This window comes from Callionymus lyra, chromosome 13 (genome assembly GCF_982586985.1).
Source record: "Callionymus lyra chromosome 13, fCalLyr1.hap1.1, whole genome shotgun sequence".
Classification (NCBI taxonomy): domain Eukaryota; kingdom Metazoa; phylum Chordata; class Actinopteri; order Syngnathiformes; family Callionymidae; genus Callionymus; species Callionymus lyra.
In genome coordinates, this window is record NC_141830.1 from 23414087 (window position 1) to 23434561 (window position 20475).

At 47.0% G+C, this 20475-nt stretch overlaps 3 protein-coding genes across 5 annotated transcripts in view; 1 reads left to right on the plus strand and 2 right to left on the minus strand.

Annotated features, from left to right (window-relative positions):
* Positions 1-20475, plus strand: part of rab10 (RAB10, member RAS oncogene family) — a 168236-nt gene that overhangs the window by 9274 nt on the left and 138487 nt on the right. The gene's annotated exons all lie outside the window — the stretch shown is intronic.
* lats1 (large tumor suppressor kinase 1) lies at positions 606-10049 on the minus strand. 2 transcript variants are annotated; one of them, XM_087805093.1, is made up of 8 exons: positions 9882-10049; positions 8520-8974; positions 7788-7887; positions 5406-6799; positions 3760-4342; positions 2450-2632; positions 2282-2388; positions 606-1767 (listed from the first exon to the last, which is right to left on the minus strand). In XM_087805093.1, the coding sequence occupies exons 2-8, from the start codon at positions 8859-8861 to the stop codon at positions 1255-1257; spliced, it is 3222 nt and encodes a 1073-aa protein (XP_087661219.1). In that variant the 5' UTR covers positions 8862-8974; positions 9882-10049; the 3' UTR covers positions 606-1254. The 2 variants fall into 2 exon arrangements, with proteins under 2 accessions (XP_087661219.1, XP_087661218.1); XM_087805092.1 differs by having other exon boundaries at positions 7788-7890.
* On the minus strand, positions 10352-13423 carry nup43 (nucleoporin 43). Its single transcript, XM_087805094.1, has 8 exons — positions 13211-13423; positions 12910-13032; positions 12549-12626; positions 11540-11702; positions 11343-11478; positions 11134-11285; positions 10946-11062; positions 10352-10836 (listed from the first exon to the last, which is right to left on the minus strand). Exons 1-8 carry the CDS (start codon positions 13328-13330, stop codon positions 10607-10609), a joined length of 1119 nt encoding a protein of 372 aa, XP_087661220.1. The 5' UTR covers positions 13331-13423; the 3' UTR covers positions 10352-10606.

The following is a 20475-nucleotide window of genomic DNA, read 5'->3' on the forward strand; positions in this document are numbered from 1 at the left end:
AATCCAGGGTTTTGTTGAGTTTAAGTGTGTTCAGTTAAGATTAATAAGTAAGTAAATGTTATTTGTTCAAGCACCTTTTCTAGACCAGGGTCACAAAGTGCTTTAACAAACAAAACAGTTAAAATATATATTTTAAAAGATCAAGTCACATAAGACAAACAGAAGTAAAAGCACAAATAAAAGTGTCTTAAGATGTTTCTTGAAGGAGTCAGTAGATCATCAAACACAGAGGAAGATCGTTCCAAAGCTTAGGAGCAACAGCCTGGAAGGATTTCTCTCCTCTGGTCCGTGTTCAGGAGCCATCAGTAGATTCTGATCCACAGACCTCAGAGCCCGAGCTGGGGTGTAAGGCTGGATCAGATCACTGATGGAAGGTCTGACCATGAATAGATCTGAAAGTAAGATCCAGAATTTTAAAATGGTTCCCAAAAGAAACTGGCAGCCAGTGAAGAGTTTTAAGGAATCAGGGAAATGTGAGTTCTTCTACTAGAGCATAATGTATAATAAGCACGACGGTTCGTGTTGAGTGAGTCCATGTTGTCACCAGTGAAAATATAACTTGTGGTTTGAAGCCGAGTTAACAGAAAAGAGGTCGACACGTCAGCTCCATCTTGAACCAGTTACAGTCTTTATTCAACCTGTCGCCTGTTAGCGTCGCATCAGAGCAACAGACGAGAAGAACCAGTGCACAGACGTCTACATTCAAACCAGAACCAACACACCCAGACGAGCGCTCGCAGGATTGTGTAGAAAACTGCTGTAACCAACTGAACGAGCGAGAAAAGAGTTGCGGGTTTAGCGCTTTGGTCGGGAAACATTCTATTGGTGAGTTAGTTCTCAGGTGAGGGCGTGTTAGGCAGCTGCGCCATATGTACAACTTTATAAATACAGATAAATTAGAACACAATCTACAGTCGTTCATCTAGCGCTACATAAAAACTCTGATTTACGACCCTCTGGATATATTTGGTGAAAAACTAAATCACTTATCCCCGTCAAAATTATAAATTAAACATCACACCAGCAGCTTATTTCAATAAATTACTGTTCCTTTACAGGGCGACCAGCAGATCCAGCTGAGTCGGCATCAAACGTTCTGATCCGGTTTAAGAATAAAAAGTTAAAATTAAAGGTGAAGTGCGCAGGTTTAGTCACGTGATGGACAAACGTTATTCTATTGCGGCAGATTCGTAACAAAAGTATTTACAGTTGAGTTTCTTGTGATCATGTGACTCTCGTTCATAGCTTGGGTTTTCACACGTAGACCAGGTCGCGGGTCTGAACCACTTCGCTTCCCGCCGAGTCCTCTGCGCCCGCCTCCTCGTCCGCCTCGTCTTCGTCGTAGCCGTCGTAGGTGATGGGTTTGGGGCAGCTGTACGGGTGACCGTTGTCGTCGAAGAAGCGGCGGAAGGTGAACTCGTAGAAGGCGTGCTCCGGGTGTTTCCCGTTCCGGAACCACAAGTTCAGCGTGTCGTTCAGGTTGTCCTCGTCGTCGCTGTCGCTGCTGCGCAGCTTGTCCGGGTCGACCGGGTCGAAGTTGGAGGTGTCCGTGGAGTGAGTGATGGTGGGGATGTACGGCGCCACCTGCTGCCGGAGGTCGCTGGAGAAGTCGATGGTCTTGAAGAAGGGGTGGGCCTTGATCTCGTCGGCGCCGTTCTTCCCCAGACGATCCTCTGGGCCGCGGCACAGCTTCACGATGAGGTCCGCCGCCTCGGGGCTGAGCTTCGCCTGAGTCGGGACGTTCAGAGTCGTGGTCCAATTGATCACCTGACCGCAACGGATACACAAAATAAATTGCACTGTATATACAACAAATCATGACACACTAGTACACAACAGAAGAAAATATCCATACACTTAAATAAGTTATTTTATTTACAACAAACATTCAAATCTTCACAGTGTTAGTTCATTTTAGTGTTGCAATAAAACTTTCAACCGCTAGATGGCAGCAGTCATTACATTCCTCCACCGCCTAATCCCTGCAATGACTGAGGACGAGAGGATACAGTGACTCCAGCAGCTTTTAAAGCTGATGTTGACATATTTTGTTTTTTAAAACAAATTAAAGCAGTTACGACTTCGTCAAGAGTCATGTGGTCTGTAAAAACTGCAACACCAGAGTCAAGTACTCGACAATACTACAAATATATCCTTGTTTCTACAGTATCACTATTTATGGTATCGTTGACTTGTATCGTGACACTAACATTAAACAGAAAACGAACTCATGAAATACTCTTTAAATCCGTGACGTATAATTCCGACATGTTGAACGCACCTTCAGCTGCGTCTCCAGCGGCGTGGTGGCGAGAAACGGTGGTTGACCGACGACCATCTCGTACAGGATGACCCCGACGCTCCACCAATCACAGAGCTGCGTGTAGCCTGTGGCGACGTGGTCACGTGACTGGCTGGCTCAATAGTCGCCGGGTGTGAAGCGACTCACCTGTTCGCAGCAGGACCTCTGGAGCGATGTAGTTGGGGGTCCCGACCAGAGAGTGGGCCAGACAGCGCTGGTGGTCCCTGGCTTTCCTGCGCTCTAGAGGCTTCAGGCGGTCGCTGCAGCGGCAGTTGGCCGGATCCTCCCACTCCTTACTGAAGTCCATGCTGTCCTGACGCACGTGGTCACCTGCGGGGGGCGCCGACACGAGAGTCACAAGGTCTGACTCAAACACACACGAGTCACCTGCATCTCCAGGTGATTCTTTAATGATGATTTGTTATTTCCAAACATATTATTTAATGTTGATACACTTGTTTTTACAATAATTTAAAGCTCTAACATATTTTGAATATGAATATATATTGTATTTAGTTACTTATTAAATTAGTTACTCAGTAAATAGGTGTGACAAGAATAATGAATGGTTGAATATAAAATTTAAAAATGTTGACGATAATATTGAATATTTATATATTAAAGGATTGTTTTTCTAACTAAAAGTTATTATTGTGGAAAATCTAAATGTATTGTATTGAAATGATTTATTAAGCATTTAATTTTCTTTTTGGAATAATTAAAATTCTACTATCTGTATATTGATAGGTTTATTTTATTTTAAAAATAATTAAAATAAACATTTTAATTTGTATTCCGATAATTAAAAAAAATATTTTCATAATTCAATATTTTTATATTCGTAGTATTTTAAATTCAAAATATAAATATTGGTATAATAATGCAAACCAACAAAATTCAATTTAAAGTGCTTTGAATTAAATAATTTTGAATTGTTTTCTTGAATTATTGGAAATAGAATTTGAAATGTTTATTTCAATTATTTAAAAAAAACGAAACAAATTAAAGCCTTCAATATACAAATAATGGAATTGAATTATTCAAAAAAATAAATTCAATGCCTGAAAAATAATTAAAATAAATTAAAACATAGTGTTTCAACATTTAAATTGTTAAATTCAACTCTAAATAATAATTCTACGTGTAAAAAGAAGTCATTTGTTTAAAAAAGATTCAATTTAGTTATAAAAAAAAAACAAAAAAACATAACAAAACAACTTATAATATAGAAATTATTTAATTCAATTATTTAAAAGGATTTTTTAAATTCAAAGTCTGAATATTCGAAATGTTTTAATCGTTATATTATGATGAGACTGATAAACTTCCAAAGTCCATCATTTCATGATTATTAATGTATATAATATATAAAAAACAGACGTTTTCTGTTAAAGGTAAATTTATTGGTAATCCCTAGTATAACTTGTCAATGTGTGAGTTGAAAAGTGCCGACTCACCGCTCTGGTAGTACTTGGAGTCGTGGGTCCAGCGGAAGCCGGTGCAGAGGCCGAAGTCGGTGAGCTTGATGTGTCCGTCGCGGTCGATCAGGATGTTGTCTGGTTTGATGTCGCGGTGGATGAAGCCCATCTTGTGCACACTCTCCACGGCGCACGTGAGCTCGGCGATGTAGAACTGAGCCAGCTCCTCCTTGAAGATGCCCAGGCGGATCAGTAGGCTCATCATGTCCCCCCCGGGGATGTACTCCATCACAAAGTACAGGTTGTCCTTGTCCTGGAAGGAGTAGTAGAGCCGGACCACCCACTCGTTGTCCGCCTCGGCCAGGATGTCCCGCTCCGCTTTGACGTGGGCCACCTGGTTCCTCAGCAGCACATCCTTCTTGCGCAGGGTCTTCACGGCGTAGAGGGCCCCCGTGTCCTCCTTCCGGGCCAGACACACCTCCCCGAACGCCCCGATGCCCAAAGTCTTGATCCGCTTAAACATGGTCTTGTCCATCTTGGCCCGTTTTAGTCGGATGTAGTTTGACTCCTTTTGGCAGAGCATCATCCTCATCTGCTCCTGAGCCTCTGACGTCAGACCCACCTGGGACCAGAACCATATCAGTTACTTCCTGTCCAACCCGAGGAGAGCTTCAGTACAAACACACCAGGTTTAACTCGTCAGGTCGTTTATCTGTTAGCAGGTTACTGGTGTCAGCTCTGATCGACACACTCTCAAAACCAGCCAGTACTTTTCTTACCATTACCGACTCCTGCATCAGTGTCTGGTATTCTGCTGCAACTGCCCAGAACCCGAAGGTGTGTAAATAATATCGATATACTTTGAAAAATGATCACAATACAGTATTGATATTCAACAGCACTGTATCGATATTTTTTTTGCTTTCAAATAATTTTATTTTATCGTAGTCCTGTTATGGTTTATATTTCAATAAGGTGGTTATAAAATATATTTTTTACTTATTTACATTTAAATGGAAATATTCATGGAATTTGTTCTTTTTTGTGTTGTAATTTAACTTCCAACTGCTAGATTGTAGCAGTCATTACATCCTCCGCAGCTCAAGAAACAATGAAATTCTGTAAGATCCCAGTGATGACTGAGGACCAGAGGATACAGTCGACTCCAGCAGCTTTTAAAGCTGATGTTTGGACTTGTTTTGGTTTCAAAACAAATGAAAGCAGTTACGACTTCGTCAAGAGTCATGTCGTCTGTAAATTCTGCAACACCAGAGTCAAGTACTCGATAATACTACAAATATATCCTTGTTCCAATACACAGCCCTACTTAGAGGGGAGGCATCAATTGTTACTCGGTTTAGAGCAGCTAAACCATGATGAACCCTGGCAAACTTAGCAGTTGTTGTTTTGATGGTGAAGAACCGACAAGTACATGGACACCAGACGGTCAGAGTTCATGCAGGATCAGACACAACAAGCAGAAACGTCAGTTCTTACTTGACTGTGACAGCAGGAGGCGCTCACGTCAGCTGAGAGTGAAGCAGAACAGAGAAGAAGAAGAAGGAAGGAACAACATGAAGCAGCGGACAGAAGAGTTTAAGTGGGCAGTGACGTCTTCCACGCCACCGCCGGAGAAACAAGAGGAAAAGATGAGTGTCGGTGAACGAGAGGTCCGGTCGTCTCACCCGCTGCATCTCGCTCTCCAGCTGCTTCCTGCGGCGGATCCTCTGCTGGTGGTTCTTCAGGATGTTCTCCACGTGTTGCTCCATGAAGAACTTGAAGGCCTGAGGTGAGTAGAGCGCCACGCGGCCCAGCTCACCGCGAGGCTCCTCGTCCTTCTTGGTGCGGCGCACAGGGACGGGCGACGTGGTGATCTGCTTCCTCTCCTTCTCTGCTGCCGACGCAACATCTGGAACTTCTGCGCTCTTGTCTCGACCGTCGGCGCCAGCGTCCTCGCCGGGCTCCTCTCTTCCACCGCTGAGACGGTTCACGCCGGAGTCGTAGGCAGGTGGATTGGGAGCCCCCTGCTGCTGAAGGAGGTGCTTTGGGTAGGGGGGCGGTGGTCCCTGGTAGCTGGGGACCTCTGCTGGGGCCGCTGCAGGCGGCTCGTAGGAGGGCGCAGGCGGGGGCGGCGGCGCCTGCTGGATCCAGGGCGGGTGAGTCGGGGCGACGGCCGTGTGCAGCTCAGGCTTCTGGACCCGCATGCTCTTGACGGGCTGCAGGACCGGCGCGTGCGTGATAGCGGTGACAGTGGTGGCAGATGGCTGCGAGCCGCTCCCACGCCCGCTCAGCTGGTGGTTGTTAAAGGAATTGGACCGGGCCGGTACGTTATGTTGCCAAGACGGAGACAGATCCTGGTTGCTGCTGTTTCCTGATGAGGACTGAGGTTCTGGTCTGAGGGGGGCCTGAGACCAGGACTGAGGGGGGCCCAGGTTGTACAAGTCCAGGTTGTGGCTGTTCCTGTTTGGAACCATCATAGACTGAGATAGGTTCCCACCGTTCACATACGAGGGCGAGGAGGCGGGTCCGCTGGCCTGCATCTGACCAGTAGGACTGTGGCGGCTGCTCTGGTTGACCGGGTAGGGGGGGGGAGGCTGCCTGCTGCCCCCCGACATGTAGTCCGTCTGAGGGGAACCGTTTTGGGACCAGCTGGAGGGAAAGGTGAACTTGCTTCCGCCAGAGCTCTGCATGATGATGGGCTGGTGGCCCACTGGTGCCGAGCTCATTCCCCTCTGGCTCTGAGGGGAGGCGGAGGAGTAGCTGTCAGGCCACGCCCCCTGGGGTACCGGAGAGATGCGGGGACCGGGGTAGTCCAGGTTACCAGAATAGCGTTTGGTGGCCAGGTTGCTGTCCCAGGACTGCGCAGGAGTCATCGCGCCGCGGTTGGGGGGAGGCGTGACGCTGCGGACCTGAGGCGGCAGAGGAGGGTTGACCCGCTGACCCTGAGGGAAGGGAGGAGCTGCTCCGGGGCTGTCGGATCGGTACATCCCGTCCACCATCAGGTGTCGAGGAGCCAGAGACTCTTTAGAACCCTTCCAGCTGGGCCTACGCAGGACCGCGTGGTGCATTTGAGCCGGACCTGTGTTAGTGACGATTTAAACTTTAAAAACAGACTCAAATCTGCAAATATTTTATTAAACCACAAACTGATACGATGATGCAGACTTAGTGATGTAAGAAAACATCCATACACTTAAATAACTATTTTTACTAAACTGATAACTATTAAAATTCTAATGTATCGATGTTTTGTTTCCCAGAAAATGTTGGGCTTTCAAATCATAGTTTTTTTAATCTATATATTTTAATGACGTTTGTATAAACTCACAATTCATATGCACATATTCAGAGTGTTTATTCCTTTTTGTGTTTCAATGACACTTTCAGTGGCTGGATGACGGCCATCATCACGTCCTCTGCAGCTAAAGGAACCATGAAATCCTGCAAGATCCCAGCGAGGACTGAGAACTAGAGGATACAGTCGACTCCAGCAGCTCTTAAAGCCGATGTTTGGACATATTTTGGTTTCAAACCAAATTAAAGCATTTACAACTTTGTCATTTACAGAGTCATGTGGTCTGTAAATTCTGCAACACAATAGTCAGGTACTCAACAATACTACAAGTACTCGACAATCCTACACAATCCTACAGTATCACATTATCTCATGTATTGTAATACGTATCGTATCGCCAGAATCTTGCCAATATACTCCCCCCCCAAGCTAACTGACTCAAAGAGCACATTTTTGCTTTAATATTTATTTACATAAATAATATTTATACAAGTTTAATTTAATTATTTAGATTACATTAGATTAGACTGTGTCCATGATGGTCATCAGAGGTCGAATGTTGGTCCAAAGACGAAGAAAACCCAGTTATTATCTGTGCTCGACTCTAAGCTTGAATATCAGCGTCTGTGCGTGACACTCTTCAAGTGTATTGTTACAGACACAGTGATTTAAGTTCCTCCTCTGAACAGACTCTCAGTCAACAGACTCACTCTGCAGGCTCTGGTGTGTTCTAGCCAACACCGCCATGCTTACACAAACACTGCTGACGTACCTGCAGCTTTCAGGTTGCCGCCACTGGAGTTGTGCTCCCGCATCGGGTCCTGATAAGATGCTTTGCTCATGTAGTCGACTGCAGCGCTGCGACCACCGCTCTGCTGGAAACATCCACCACACAAGCGTTAAATCATTTCATGCTCGAGCTGCAGTCAAGAATGAACAATTATCTGATGGAACCTCATTAAATTATCTTCACAGTTTCTGTTCAAATGCACTTGGTTTCACAAAAGACTGTTCTGTTTAAATATTTACAAATATCATCGGAAATAAAATATGAACGCACACGCTGTTTATATAATTCAAGGTGGCAAAAACATTAACCCATAAATTAATCAAAACAAGAAAGAGATTCATTACAAAACCAGTATCAAAGGAAATATTTAGAATTTTAATTCTTTAACTTATGTATCACACCCTCGACTCAAGAACATATTTTTAATTATTACTATGATGATGACTATTAAATTTCTTTTAGCAAGTTAAAACTGAACGTATTCAAATAATAAAACAGTTTTTGTCAGCTAAATGAAAAATATTCATGGTGAGTCAGTTTCTAAAAGCTTGTAAACACAAGCTGGTGAGAAGCACACTCGTAATTCCACTAAGTATTCTTCTCATTTCTCTGAAATAATACTCTAGTGAACAACATGATTATTCCGCATTACACAACTATGCAGCACAGCATTCCACGACCAAAATCACTCTTCAACGGAACTGGATTCCTCACCTCTTCAAAGCCTGCAAAGGGGAGCTCCATGTTCCTGCCGGCTTCAGCAGAGGACCCGCCGACGCTCGGCTCGTTGGCGAACGGCTGCAGGGACTTACGGATCTCCTGCAGAGCCTTGTGGTGGGGGTTCTTGCTGTTGCTGCTGCGCCTCTGTTGCCTGGGATCTTCTGTAAGCATCTTCCCCACTTTGTCAGCTTTAGGAGGGTCCGATGGCTTGGACAGGTTCCGCAAACTGTTTCTGATCTCCTGGAGCATCTGCTGGCTGTTAGCGCTGTAGTTGGTGGCCGGGAAGGTCTTGGGTCTCATCTGCCTTTGTCTTTCGGGTTTCTCTTCTCTCTTCATGTAAGAGCATGAAGGGAGCTGATGAAGGTGAAGAAGAGGACGTCGGGGGGGAGAGGCAGGTGGGCTCTGGAGGCTGACCTCACTTTTGCATGCTGCTGACAGGAGTGTACCATCTGTGATAAGGAGGCATGCAGAGCATCCGTCATGTTACCCAACAGGTTGGACCATAACAAAAGACGAGCACAAAAGAAGGCGAATATCTGCGACTAAAAAACAAGATCATTGCCTGCCACAAACTAAGTCACACGACACATCCTAAAGCCAATCATTTAGTAAATACATTTGCAATAAGACTTCAAATAAAATTACTGATCACTGGTAAAAAGAACAACGTAGAACATAAACAAATCAGATGTTAAGTGTATAAAATTTGGGTAAAAAACAAAGCAAATGTAATATTTAAAACGAAGATACTGAATTAAGCCCCAAAATAAATATAAAAAATATATATATCTTAATATCATAAAGTTTCTTTATCAATACATTTAGTAGGGTAAGTAAGGATGAGTAGATTACTCTATATATATAATAAAATATAAAAATATAAAAAAAACAGCGTCACCAGAGTGAATACAACGTCACCATTTCAGATAAACAAATCCTATTAATAACCTATTCTATTGAATAAATAAATTAAGGTCTCGTTTACATAAATGTATCACAAATGTGCTTAAGCTATATTTAGCAATAGAAATACGGTTTGAAGTTAAAAGACAAAAGCTTAAATGTCCCCTCTGTGGCAATAAAAAGAATAAAGGTTTATCAATCAAAACATGAACCTGCTTGCGTATGTAGCTTGGTAGACTAACCAAAACATTAGCAGAGGCAGGTACTCCTTGGATATATGCTTTAGAAGATCCGTTCATACATTCTTAAATTGTTCAACGCTCACTATTAAATACTGTGTTTCACTTTTTCTGGTTGTAATCATTTAGACACATCATTTCACCGCGGCCTTCGTTAGCTGCTAAGCTAATTCAACAACAGGTAGCCTGCTAGCTACACCTAGCATCAACTTACCCACTGCTGTCCCGCTGATCGCCAAACTTTCACCGTTAAGATACCAAACGTGACTTATTCTATCTTAGACACGGCGTTTATAAAGGTTTTAATTCAAGTAACCCAGTCGCTGTGAGCTTGATAACGTCCCGTTCGCGTTAAATTCCTGGGATGTCTGAATGACAAGTCCGACAAGACGCACAGAAGCACCGCGGCCTGTTTCCGGTTTGAGTTTTAATTAAAAAAAAAAAAAAAGATTGAATTCTTTGGTATTAAAAGTTAGGACACACATTCTGTCAAAAATAACTACATTTGAATAACGCATACATGCGGGGGACTCGCTTAAATGATTCAGAACTTACCAGAAAGTTCTTGAATCGGTTAAACTATGTTCTTTGTCAACACACACGCATACACATCTAAATTCATATATTCAATTAATCGAACACCAAAACAGAACAGTTTATTAGCATTTGTAGTTCATACACGGCATCAAATTAGTAGTTTTTATTTTGAAAGAGATGGCGGAAGTAATTCGGTCTTAAACTACACGCTTAGCTTGACAGCTTCCAATTCGTGTTTTCCCTTGAACCAATAACCGCTCAAAGGTGAATAGTATGACAAATGTTTATTTTCAATATTTTATTGAGAAAATTGCTGAAATAACAACTGGAATGGTTGTAAAAAAAAATAACAATGTTGCGAAGACCTTTTAAAATTTTGGCATGAAGTTGAATTTAGTTCTCCTAAACAGGAACCTGTCTGTTGACGAACACAGCCTCTCCGTCAGTGCCGCAGATGAGACACTGACCGAGGACGTCCAGGCTGTTGACTGACAGAGTCTGACTCGGGAGCATGTGCGTCGCTTCCAGTCTGCTTTTGTTGGAATCTCCGTTGAGCCAGGCACTGACAAGGGACTGGTTTCCTCCGGCCGGGGCCATTGCACTGCGGGACATCATGCTGTTGTTCCGGCCGCCTGGGAGTCAATAAAAACATGTTGCAAATCTGTGGTACCTCATCTCTCTCTACTTCTGACTTCCTGGATGCTCTAATCCAGGTCAGACATTTCAGTACTCATTTCCTACCTTGTAAGAACGACGGCACGTCTGAGGGTGACGACGTCTCCCAGTGCAGCAGTGATCCGTCCTCCGAACATGTGAACAGATGATCCGGGTTGGTCGGGTGGAAATGGACCTCCCACACTGCAGTCAAACACATGTCCATCATGAACAAGTTGAGGGTCACACAACGAAAGTTGAGAGTGGAAACTCACTCTCAGCAGAGTGCGCCTCCATAAGGGACAGCGGGTTCGTTCCCTGCCTCACGTCCCACACACACAGCATCCCGTCCTGCCCTCCTGTGGCCACGATGTGCTGCTGGTTGGGATGCCTGGCCACACAATGCTGAGGAACTCGATCACCTGATCTATGGAAAACATTAGATGAGTGACGGACTGTACAACAACGAGAACAATTTCCTTACTGGGAGAGAACTTGTGACGGCGCGTTGCTTTCCTGTCTTAAATCCCAGATCTTGAGTTGACCGATTGAGTTGACCGTCAAGATCTCTGTGGTCCTCAAATAAGTTACGGCGTGAATTGTGCTGCTGTCGGCATTTTCTGTTCAACAGCATCCAGTTAAAATCACCATCAGTAATTTCTCTTCTTAACGTGAAAGTACCTATCACTCGGACAGCTGCTTCCCGGTCAGCTCTGAACACAACGATCCTTCCATCTTCACCCACTGAAACAATCTCTGGGGAGCTGCACACCACGCCGGTACAGGGCGCTTTATCAGAGTTGTATCGGTGAGCCTGAGGCCAGTGCTGAGAGAGATTCAACTTCTGCAGACAAAATAAAAAAACATCATGGCTGTTCCCTTCCCCATGATTCTGGATCTGCGTGGATAATGGCTTCTATGTGTGTAAAAACAAATCACAAAAGTTTGAAAAATCAATAAACATTAACAATTTATTTTCTCTCCTCCTCAACATTAATTCATCACAAATAAATACATGCCTGCAAGGGTCAGAGCTGATGTTGACCAATGAGGCGTGTGTATTTTGATCATGTGATGTGGGACTCAGATGGGAGACTGTAGTGTCAATAAAGTTATGCGACTTTGACAGTTACGACTTACAAGATTTTAGGAAAGACTGATTAAATATACGACAAGTACAAACAATTGTAATAATAAATGAGTTTAAATTTTACTTACGTTTTACAATGTTTAAGATGTCGGTAAATTACAGAAAAATATAGTGCTCAGTAGTATTACTCCACGAGGCAGATTACCTTTTAGCCCTATACAGTAAGTACAGTATTTATACATAAGACTTATAAGGCACACTGTTGATTTTTGGGAAATTAAAGAATTTTAAATAAAAGAAGCAACGTGATTTATCCGTTATCTTGGTAATAATTTAGTACCTATTTGAAGTGGGCCTACAAGAGAACATAATTTTCTTCTGACAACTACTGGAAGGGCTTTGCTGTAATGGGATGAGAAATAGAGAGAGAACACTCTTGTGGTTTTTACGGAGCTCCACATACTGGAAGTACCGAACTAAAAACTGCTTGTGTGACAAAAACTATAATACAGTTACTCATTCATTTACCAAAGTATTTAAAGTTTATACAACTGGGATTAATAAAGTCCATCTAACAACGGGATAACATCAAAGGAATACCTGAGTGTGCTGATTGTGGTGAAAGATGGCGACCGACCCCGTTGATGAGGCTGTAACAATTCTTTCCTGATCCAAAAACTGTCAAAACAAAAGACAATTATCGAAGACGCTTTGTTAAACTGTAGCCTTTATCATTAACATCCTAAACATTTATTTCTATACATTTTATCAAACAGTCATGGGAGGCTGCGATCACTCCATTTGGGTTATGTGACGGAGGACACACTGGAAAGGTCTTCAAGACCATATAACCCAAACCGGCTCACACTGTGAAAGGTGCTTTACAAAAAAATAATGACTTACTTACATTTTTAAACACACATTGTGGGAGGAAACCAGAAACAAGTAAACAACTAATCACCTTAAGGTCCATGACGTCACCGCCGTGCTTTTGTTCACATACAAGTTGTGGATCTCCCTCGAACTCATCCTCGAGCCCCAAAGCTTCATTGTTGACAAGAGACCACACAGAGATCCTGTTATCCTGGAAGAAAACACAACGCCGGTCAAGTTGGGTGACAGTTCAAACAATTGCGTTGTTATTTTAAAGGTTAAGGTTCGTTTAGGAAACAACATTTCGTAGGTGCAAGGACGTCTTTTGACTTGTTACGTTGTATTGACGAGCGATTCTTATTTACGTCAAAAGTGTGGCGTGAACTCACCTCGTTGTCCCAAGATCCGGTGACAAAGACCTCTGGTTGTTGCAGGGATGAATACGACACCGGTCTCCACCTCGTCTTGCTTATCTTTTGGGAAACATATTTAGCGTGAGTGTTGTCCATGACACGACGAGGTTAAATAAAAAACCTATATTTAAAAAGTTAGCATTAGCTTGGAAACGGCGCGCCGCTTGTTTTTTTACACTTGTTGTTTCGAATCGCTGTCATCTCTACAGCTAATTAAGGTCACACCGCCCCCTGCTGTCCGGAGGTATGGCGTGAACTAGAAATATAATTGAACAATATCGTAAAATCGATAGTTAAAAAAAATAAAATATATATATTTTGAAACACTAGAGACAGCGGTTTCCTATGTGACATGGTTTGCAAATAGTTTATTGATCATATATTTGAGAACATAAAGGCTCGTTAATAAAACGCAGGTGTCTGGATTCAAGCTAATACTGCATCCATGCTATCGACATATCGGTAAATCTCTTCTCGTTTGTGTATTACGATGCTCATTGAAAACTATATCGCATCATCATTTATGTAGACTACCTGAAGAATAGACTCAGGACGTTTCATGACATTCTGATGTGTACTTTCAGAATAAAGGACCTTTGAAATTTTTCATATGAATGTATGCTGTTTTTAAACGTTTGTATAGAAAAAACCTAGTTTGGTATGTCTGATGTATGTAGACTGAAGAAGACTGCCTGTAGAATAGACCCAGAAAGTTTCATGACGTTCTGATGTGTACTTTCAGAATAAAGGCCCTTTGAAAATGCTCAGTGATATGAATTTATGCTGTTTTTTACAAGTTCGGGTGATTCTTGAGATCCTCTACTATTATACAATATCAAGCCAACTAAATTAGTTTTTTTAAGTTCACATTATAATATCATGAAACTTCCTGAGTCTATTCTTCAGGTCTACTTTTGTCAACATAAATTTCTACAGGATCAACTTTAAAATTCTGATTCTTACTTTCAGAGCTATTCATTGTCAGGCTCCTCCTTACATCACTGATCTGATCCAGCCTTACACCCCAGCTCGGGCTCTGAGGTCTGTGGATCAGAATCTACTTATGGTTCCTCGCACACGGCTCAGGACCAGAGGAGAGAAATCTTTTCAGGTTGTTGCTCCTAAGCTTTGGAACGATCTTCCTCTCTCTTTGCGCTTGATGGAGTCTACTTACTCCTTTAAGAAACATCTTAAGACGTTTCTATTTGTTCAGGCTTTTCCTTGATTTTCTGGAACTCCTGTGTTGTTCTCAGTATTATCTTGATCTTTAAAGTATATACTTTTTTGAGTATTGTTTTGATTGTTAAAGCGCTTTGTGACCCTGGTCTGGAAAAGCGCTATATAAATAAATATTACTTACTTACTTACAAGTATTTTAAAACAGCAGGCCTTGAGATTCATATGAACATTTTCAAAGGGCCTTTATTCTGAAAGTACACATCAGAATGTCATGAAAGGTTCTACGTCATTGGTGCTCCGCCCTCCAACGGCTTCGCTATGGGTTTACCCCGAGGCACCGCCTCGTCTCTGAGAAAGCTTAATGAACTCGCCACCCAGCAGGGGGCAGTCCCTTCCTATAAAGGCGGGAAGCACCCGCCGCACTTTCTCCTTTTTCAACTCAGCGAGAAAGCTCCTGACAGTGGAATGTAATGATGGCGAATGAATATTGAAGTGAACCATGTGTGCACGAAGACTCCCTGAAGAGGAGACACACATGTCTGCTTCGTTTTGCCTAGAGGCCCAAATCACACGTGATGATTATGTGGCCTTCCGAGCACTTCCCACGGCTTTTGACAGTGTTGGGAAGCGTTCGAGGCTTGTCGACCCACGCCGCCTCAGATCATGATTATGATCAACACAGGACTGCCGTGTTGTTTAAGAAAGCAACACGGCAGTCCTGTGCGCTGCACTCGACAAGCTCACGTTCCAACGTGTTGGGCCCTGATGAGTCGAGCTGAGTTGTCCATCGGTCATGAACAGATGTCGACGAGGAGGACGACTGGCTCGCTGCATGGAGTCGACCATGGGGTATGTGAGAGCGATCAGGTGAGTATCTCTTGCAGGTCTCATGGCCCTCCTGCAGCGCACTCGACGGGTTCACTTGAGAGGTATTAGTGTGCATGTGGCTCCGCCTGTGAGTGTGACGTATTCACAGGCGTCATTAGAGACTTTCGCCGCTAATGCTAAGCTAACATGCTCCGCCGTTCATAGACGGCGAGAGTTTCCTCTCAGAACACAGTTCGGAGGAGGTTTTAAACCCCTTCGTCCGGGTCATGCCGAGACTGTAATAACGGAGTCTGTCCACACGAATGAAGGGCAGACTCAACCATGTGCTTTGTTTCCAGATAAGCAAATGTCCACGAGACCGGCTTGATCAGCTGTGTTTACTTCACTTCCGTGTTGACATGCGCTGACGGGGTTTGACCGCCGATGAGCGTTGTCAAAAAAATCCCGGCGCCATGGATGACGTCACGTTTGGCGGAGAAACGTCATGGATGACGTCACGTTGGCGGAGAAACGTCATGGATGACGTCACGTTTGGCGGAGAAACGCCATGGAACGGACGCACCATTGAGAGGAATGGCCCGGCAGGAGGCGGCGCAGCTCCGCCATCACCTGCATGGGCGTGATGACGAGGCGCGACGGGGATACGCGGAGAAGATCCCGTTCGTCGGCCTGATAAGCAAATGTCCACGAGACCGGCTTGATCAGCTGTGTTTACTTCCGTGTTGACATGCGCTGACGGGGTTTGACCGCCGATGAGCGTTGTCAAGAAAATCCCGGCGCCATGGATGACGTCACGTTTGGCGGAGAAACGTCATGGATGACGTCACGTTTGGCGTGATGACGATGCGCGACGGGGATACGCGGAGACGGAGATCCCGTTCGTCGGCATCATCATCTGGTGCTGGGGGGAAGCGTCACCAGAGACCAGCCACCCCAGCAGCACCAACAACATCGGCAACAGCGGCGGCGTGCGACGAGTGAGCGTCGCCAAGATCCGCAGCGCGAGCTGGGGAGCCAGCAGCCACAGCAGAGTCGACAGCCGAGGGCTCCTCCCCCTCCCTATTCATTCAAGGGAATGTGTCGGGAATAAAACAAGAGAACGTATGACGTTTCTGTGGTTCGTTCTGAGAGATGTTAGTAGTGTGCATGTGGCTCCGCCTGTGAGTGTGACGTATTCACAGGCGTCATTAGAGACTTTCACCGCTAATGCTAAGCTAACATGCTCCGCCGTTCATAGACGGCGAGAGTTTCCTCTCGGAACACAGTTCGAAGGAGGGTTTAAACCCCTTCGCCCGGGTTATGCCGAGACTGTAATAACGGAGTCTGTCCACACGAATGAGGGGCAGACTCCAACCACATGTGTTTTGTTTACAGACGAGCAGAGGTCCGCGAGACCGGCTGAGTCAGCTGTGTTTACTTCCGCGTCGACCAGCGCTCGTGCCCGACAGAGCTTGACAGCGGAGGTGAGTGGAACTAGTCCAGACATGTCTATGTTGACCGGAGGTTGTTCCTTCCCCCACAGCACTGTCTACAAGCACTGGCACCGTGGAGGACGTCACGTTTGGCGGCGGAGAAACGCCATGGAACTGACGCAACCTGGTGTTTTTACGCGCAAGTTTTCTCGCCGCCCTGAGACCAGGCGAGGGCGAAGAACTTCCGCCCCGTCTGGTCGATCAACTGGAGAGGTGCGTGGCGGTCGGATCTCACGAGTGACGAGCAGGTCTGGACCGCCAGCGGAGCTTGAGAATGTACGGGACCGGGTGAGTGATGCGGTGCCGACGCGCGCGCGACCTAACTCACTTCAGCTCCGGGTTAATTCTCCAGCACATTCCTCCACATCGCGGGTTTTGTCAGCTCCGGTGACACTAAGAAGTGCTCAGGGAGTTGGGAAGACTTCCGGGGGGGGGAAGGGAACACGCACGACGCGCATCTGAGGTGTCTCACGCGCACTTGCGCGCTTCTCCCACAGAGCCGGTTTATGTATGAGAGTGGGGGTTCTAGTGAATCCAACTCGAGTACATGCTCTGTGGATTCAAGAGATAGAGACGCGGCTTGTGTGATGCCCTTTCATCTATGGCCCGCCCTTGGGGGGCGGGCCGGAGGACTACCCAAGGTTCGCCAGGGCTGCGGTTCTGACAGAACATTATTCGGCTTGGAGTCGCCTGGTTTTACTTCTTAGACCCACTTGGCTGGGGGGAGTAATCAGGCGGGGCTATGCGCTGCTTTTGCCCATCAACCCCGGCGTTTTCAGGGATTCTCTGGACGCGTATGGCGGAGCAGGAGAAATTATCCTGTTGAGAAACGAGGTGTCTACTCTGCTGCAGAAGGAGGTCGTAGAACTGGTCCCTGCAGCCGAGATGATGACAGGGTTTTACTCCCGGTACTTCCTCGTGGCGAAGAAGACCGGGGGTTGGAGGCCCATTCTGGACCTCAGCTATTTGAACAAGTTCATAGCTACCCGCCCGTTTCGCATGTTGACGGTCAAGAACTGCTTTCAGGTGTAAGTCCAGGAGATTGGATGACATCTATCGACCTGACCGACGCGTACTTTCACATACCGATAGTCAAGAGACATCGAAAGTACTTGCGTTTCGCCCTCGAGGGTCGGGTGTTTCAATACACCCGACTCCCTTTCGGCTACTCTCTGGCACCCAGGACCTTCACCAAGAGTGTGGAAGCGGCAGTGGAGCCATTGAGAGTGAGTGGGGTAAGGATCTTGACCTATCTGGACGACTGGTTGATCCTTGCCAGGTCAGAGGCAGAAAGTTACGCTCACACACAGAAGGTGTTGAGCCATATTGCCACCCTGGGGTTCACAGTGAACCTCAGCAAGAGCGCGCTGACTCCAGTTCAACAGTTAGTTTACCTGGGGGTACTGTTGAACTCGGAGGAAGGATACGCGCGCCTCCCGGACGTGCGTATCCAGCCCATTCTCCGACTGACAACACAGTTGCTGGAAGCTCGGTGTCACGTGACAACAGCAGGCACTGTTATGTCCCTCCTGGGGCTCATGGCGGCAGCCCACACGGTTGTTCGGCTGGGCTTGCTGCACATGAGGGAGCTTCAGAGATGGTTTGGTCGTCTCAAGCTAGACCTCAAGCGGGAAAGAGGTCGGAAAGTGCGCCTTCCCGCTCGGGTTTTGCAGGACATCCAGTTTTGGAACTCTCACGCCAACCTCAGGCGGAGAGTTCCATTGGGTTGCGTCCTTCGTTACACTCAAGTGTTTACAGACGCTTCCCTGACAGGTTGGGGAGGCACCTCGGGTCAGGCCTACGCCAGTGGGGTCTGGAGCAGTCCGGTGCTCAGACACATAAACTGGCTAGAGCTGAAGGCGATTCACAATGTCCTGCTTCACCTCTCTCCCCAACTGTCACGGTCCAACGTCCTAGTATTTTCAGACAGCTCCACCGCCGTGGCGTACGTAAATCGCCAAGGTGGAGTCAGATCCCCAGCCCTTCTGAGTGTGGCAAGGAAGATTTGGCTGTGGGCGGACTGTCACCTGCTTTCGCTCAGAGCCCAGCACGTCCCGGGCGAGCTGAATGCAGTAGCGGACAGACTGTCGAGGGGGGCCGTCCAGGACGAATGGGGTCTGTCCAAGGCAGTGGCAAGCGAGATCTGGTCTCGATTCGGTCACCCGGTTGCAGACCTCTTCGCCAGCAAGGAGAACTTCAAATGCTCTTTGGTTCTCCCTCAGGGCTTCGGATTGCCCCCCACTAGGCGTGGACGCTTTAGCCCATTCGAGGTGGCCGGTCGGTCTGCTGTTCGCCTTCCCTCCTCCGCGGCTCCTTCTCCCCTTGATTCGGAGGACGAGGCGGGGGGGGCTGAGGTTAATTCTAGTGGCACCAGACTCCCCGGGGGCGCTCTGGTTCCCAGAGCTGGTGCGCATGGCGGTCGGGGCCCCGTGGGCCATCCCTTGGGGCCCCGCTGCCCTGTGTCAGGCGGGGGGGACTCTGACAGCGCCCCCGGTGCTGGGCCGGCCTCTCAAGGTGTGGCTCCTGCACGGGACGAGCTGATCGGGACCTTGGACCCGGACGTTCTCCACACGCTGGAGAACGCCCGGGCCCCATCAACACGTAGGCTTTATGCCTCAAAGTGGGGGATATTCTCCCGCTGGTGTTCAGACAGGTCCTTGGACCCCAGCTCTAGTTTGGTCTCCGCTATCCTGTCTTTCCTGCAACATTTGCTGGATAACGGGCGGACTGTGGCGACACTGAGAGTGTTCGCATCAGCCATAGCGACGATGCATGTCGGTTTTGAGGGTGCTTCGGTTCGCGCCCACCCCTTGGTGGCGCGTTTCCTGCGGGGTGCCTGCAGGCTTCGACCTCCTGCAAGGCCTTCCAGCCCTCAGTGGGATCTCCAGTTGGTACTGGACTCTCTCACAGGCCCGACCTTCGAGCCTCTTGACCAAGTCCCACTGGATATCTTGTCTTTCAAGGTATCGCTCCTTCTGGCACTAACAACCACGAAGAGAGCAAGTGAGCTTTGTGCCCTCTCCATTAGCCCTGAGTGTCTTTCCTTTGGCGTCGAGGAGTCTTCGGTGTCTTTGCGTCCTAACCCAGCGTTCCGCCCGAAGATTCTGAGTTCCTTGTTCCGGGCGACGACCTTCACGCTGCGGGCCTTTCACCCGCCGCCTCTCTCGGACCCGGGTCAGGAACGTCTCCACCTGTTGTGTCCAGTGAGGGCGTTGGCCTGTTACTTGCGGCGGGTGGCCGAGTTTAGGCGCTGTGATGCCCTTTTTGTCTGCCACGGTAGATGCCGGTGGGGAGAGGCGGTCTCCCCCCAGAGGTTCTGTCATTGGGTGAGATCGGCCATTATCCGGGCCTACCGAGCAGCGGGTGGATCCGCTCCTAGCGGTCTGAGGGCACATTCCACCCGTGGCGTGGCAGCCTCAGTGGCTCTTTTGCGGGGTGTGGCAGCAGAGGATATCTGCTCTGCTGCCTCTTGGGCGTCCACGTCTACCTTCGCTAAGGCCTATCTCCTCGACGTAACGGCGGGATCAGTAGCTCATACTGTTTTGAGCGCTGTTGTGCCCCCCTCAGGGCCCACGGCTCAAGTGGGTTTGGACCCTGGGCCGGCGGGGCCCTAGTGATGCTGCTCCAGGAGCGGCGTCCAGCTGGGGGTACATTTATCCCGTCAGGCTTCGCCTTTTGGGTAAACCCATAGCGAAGCCGTTGGAGGGCGGAGCACCAATGACGTAGAACCCCTGAGTTATCTATCATAACCTCAGGTTCTAC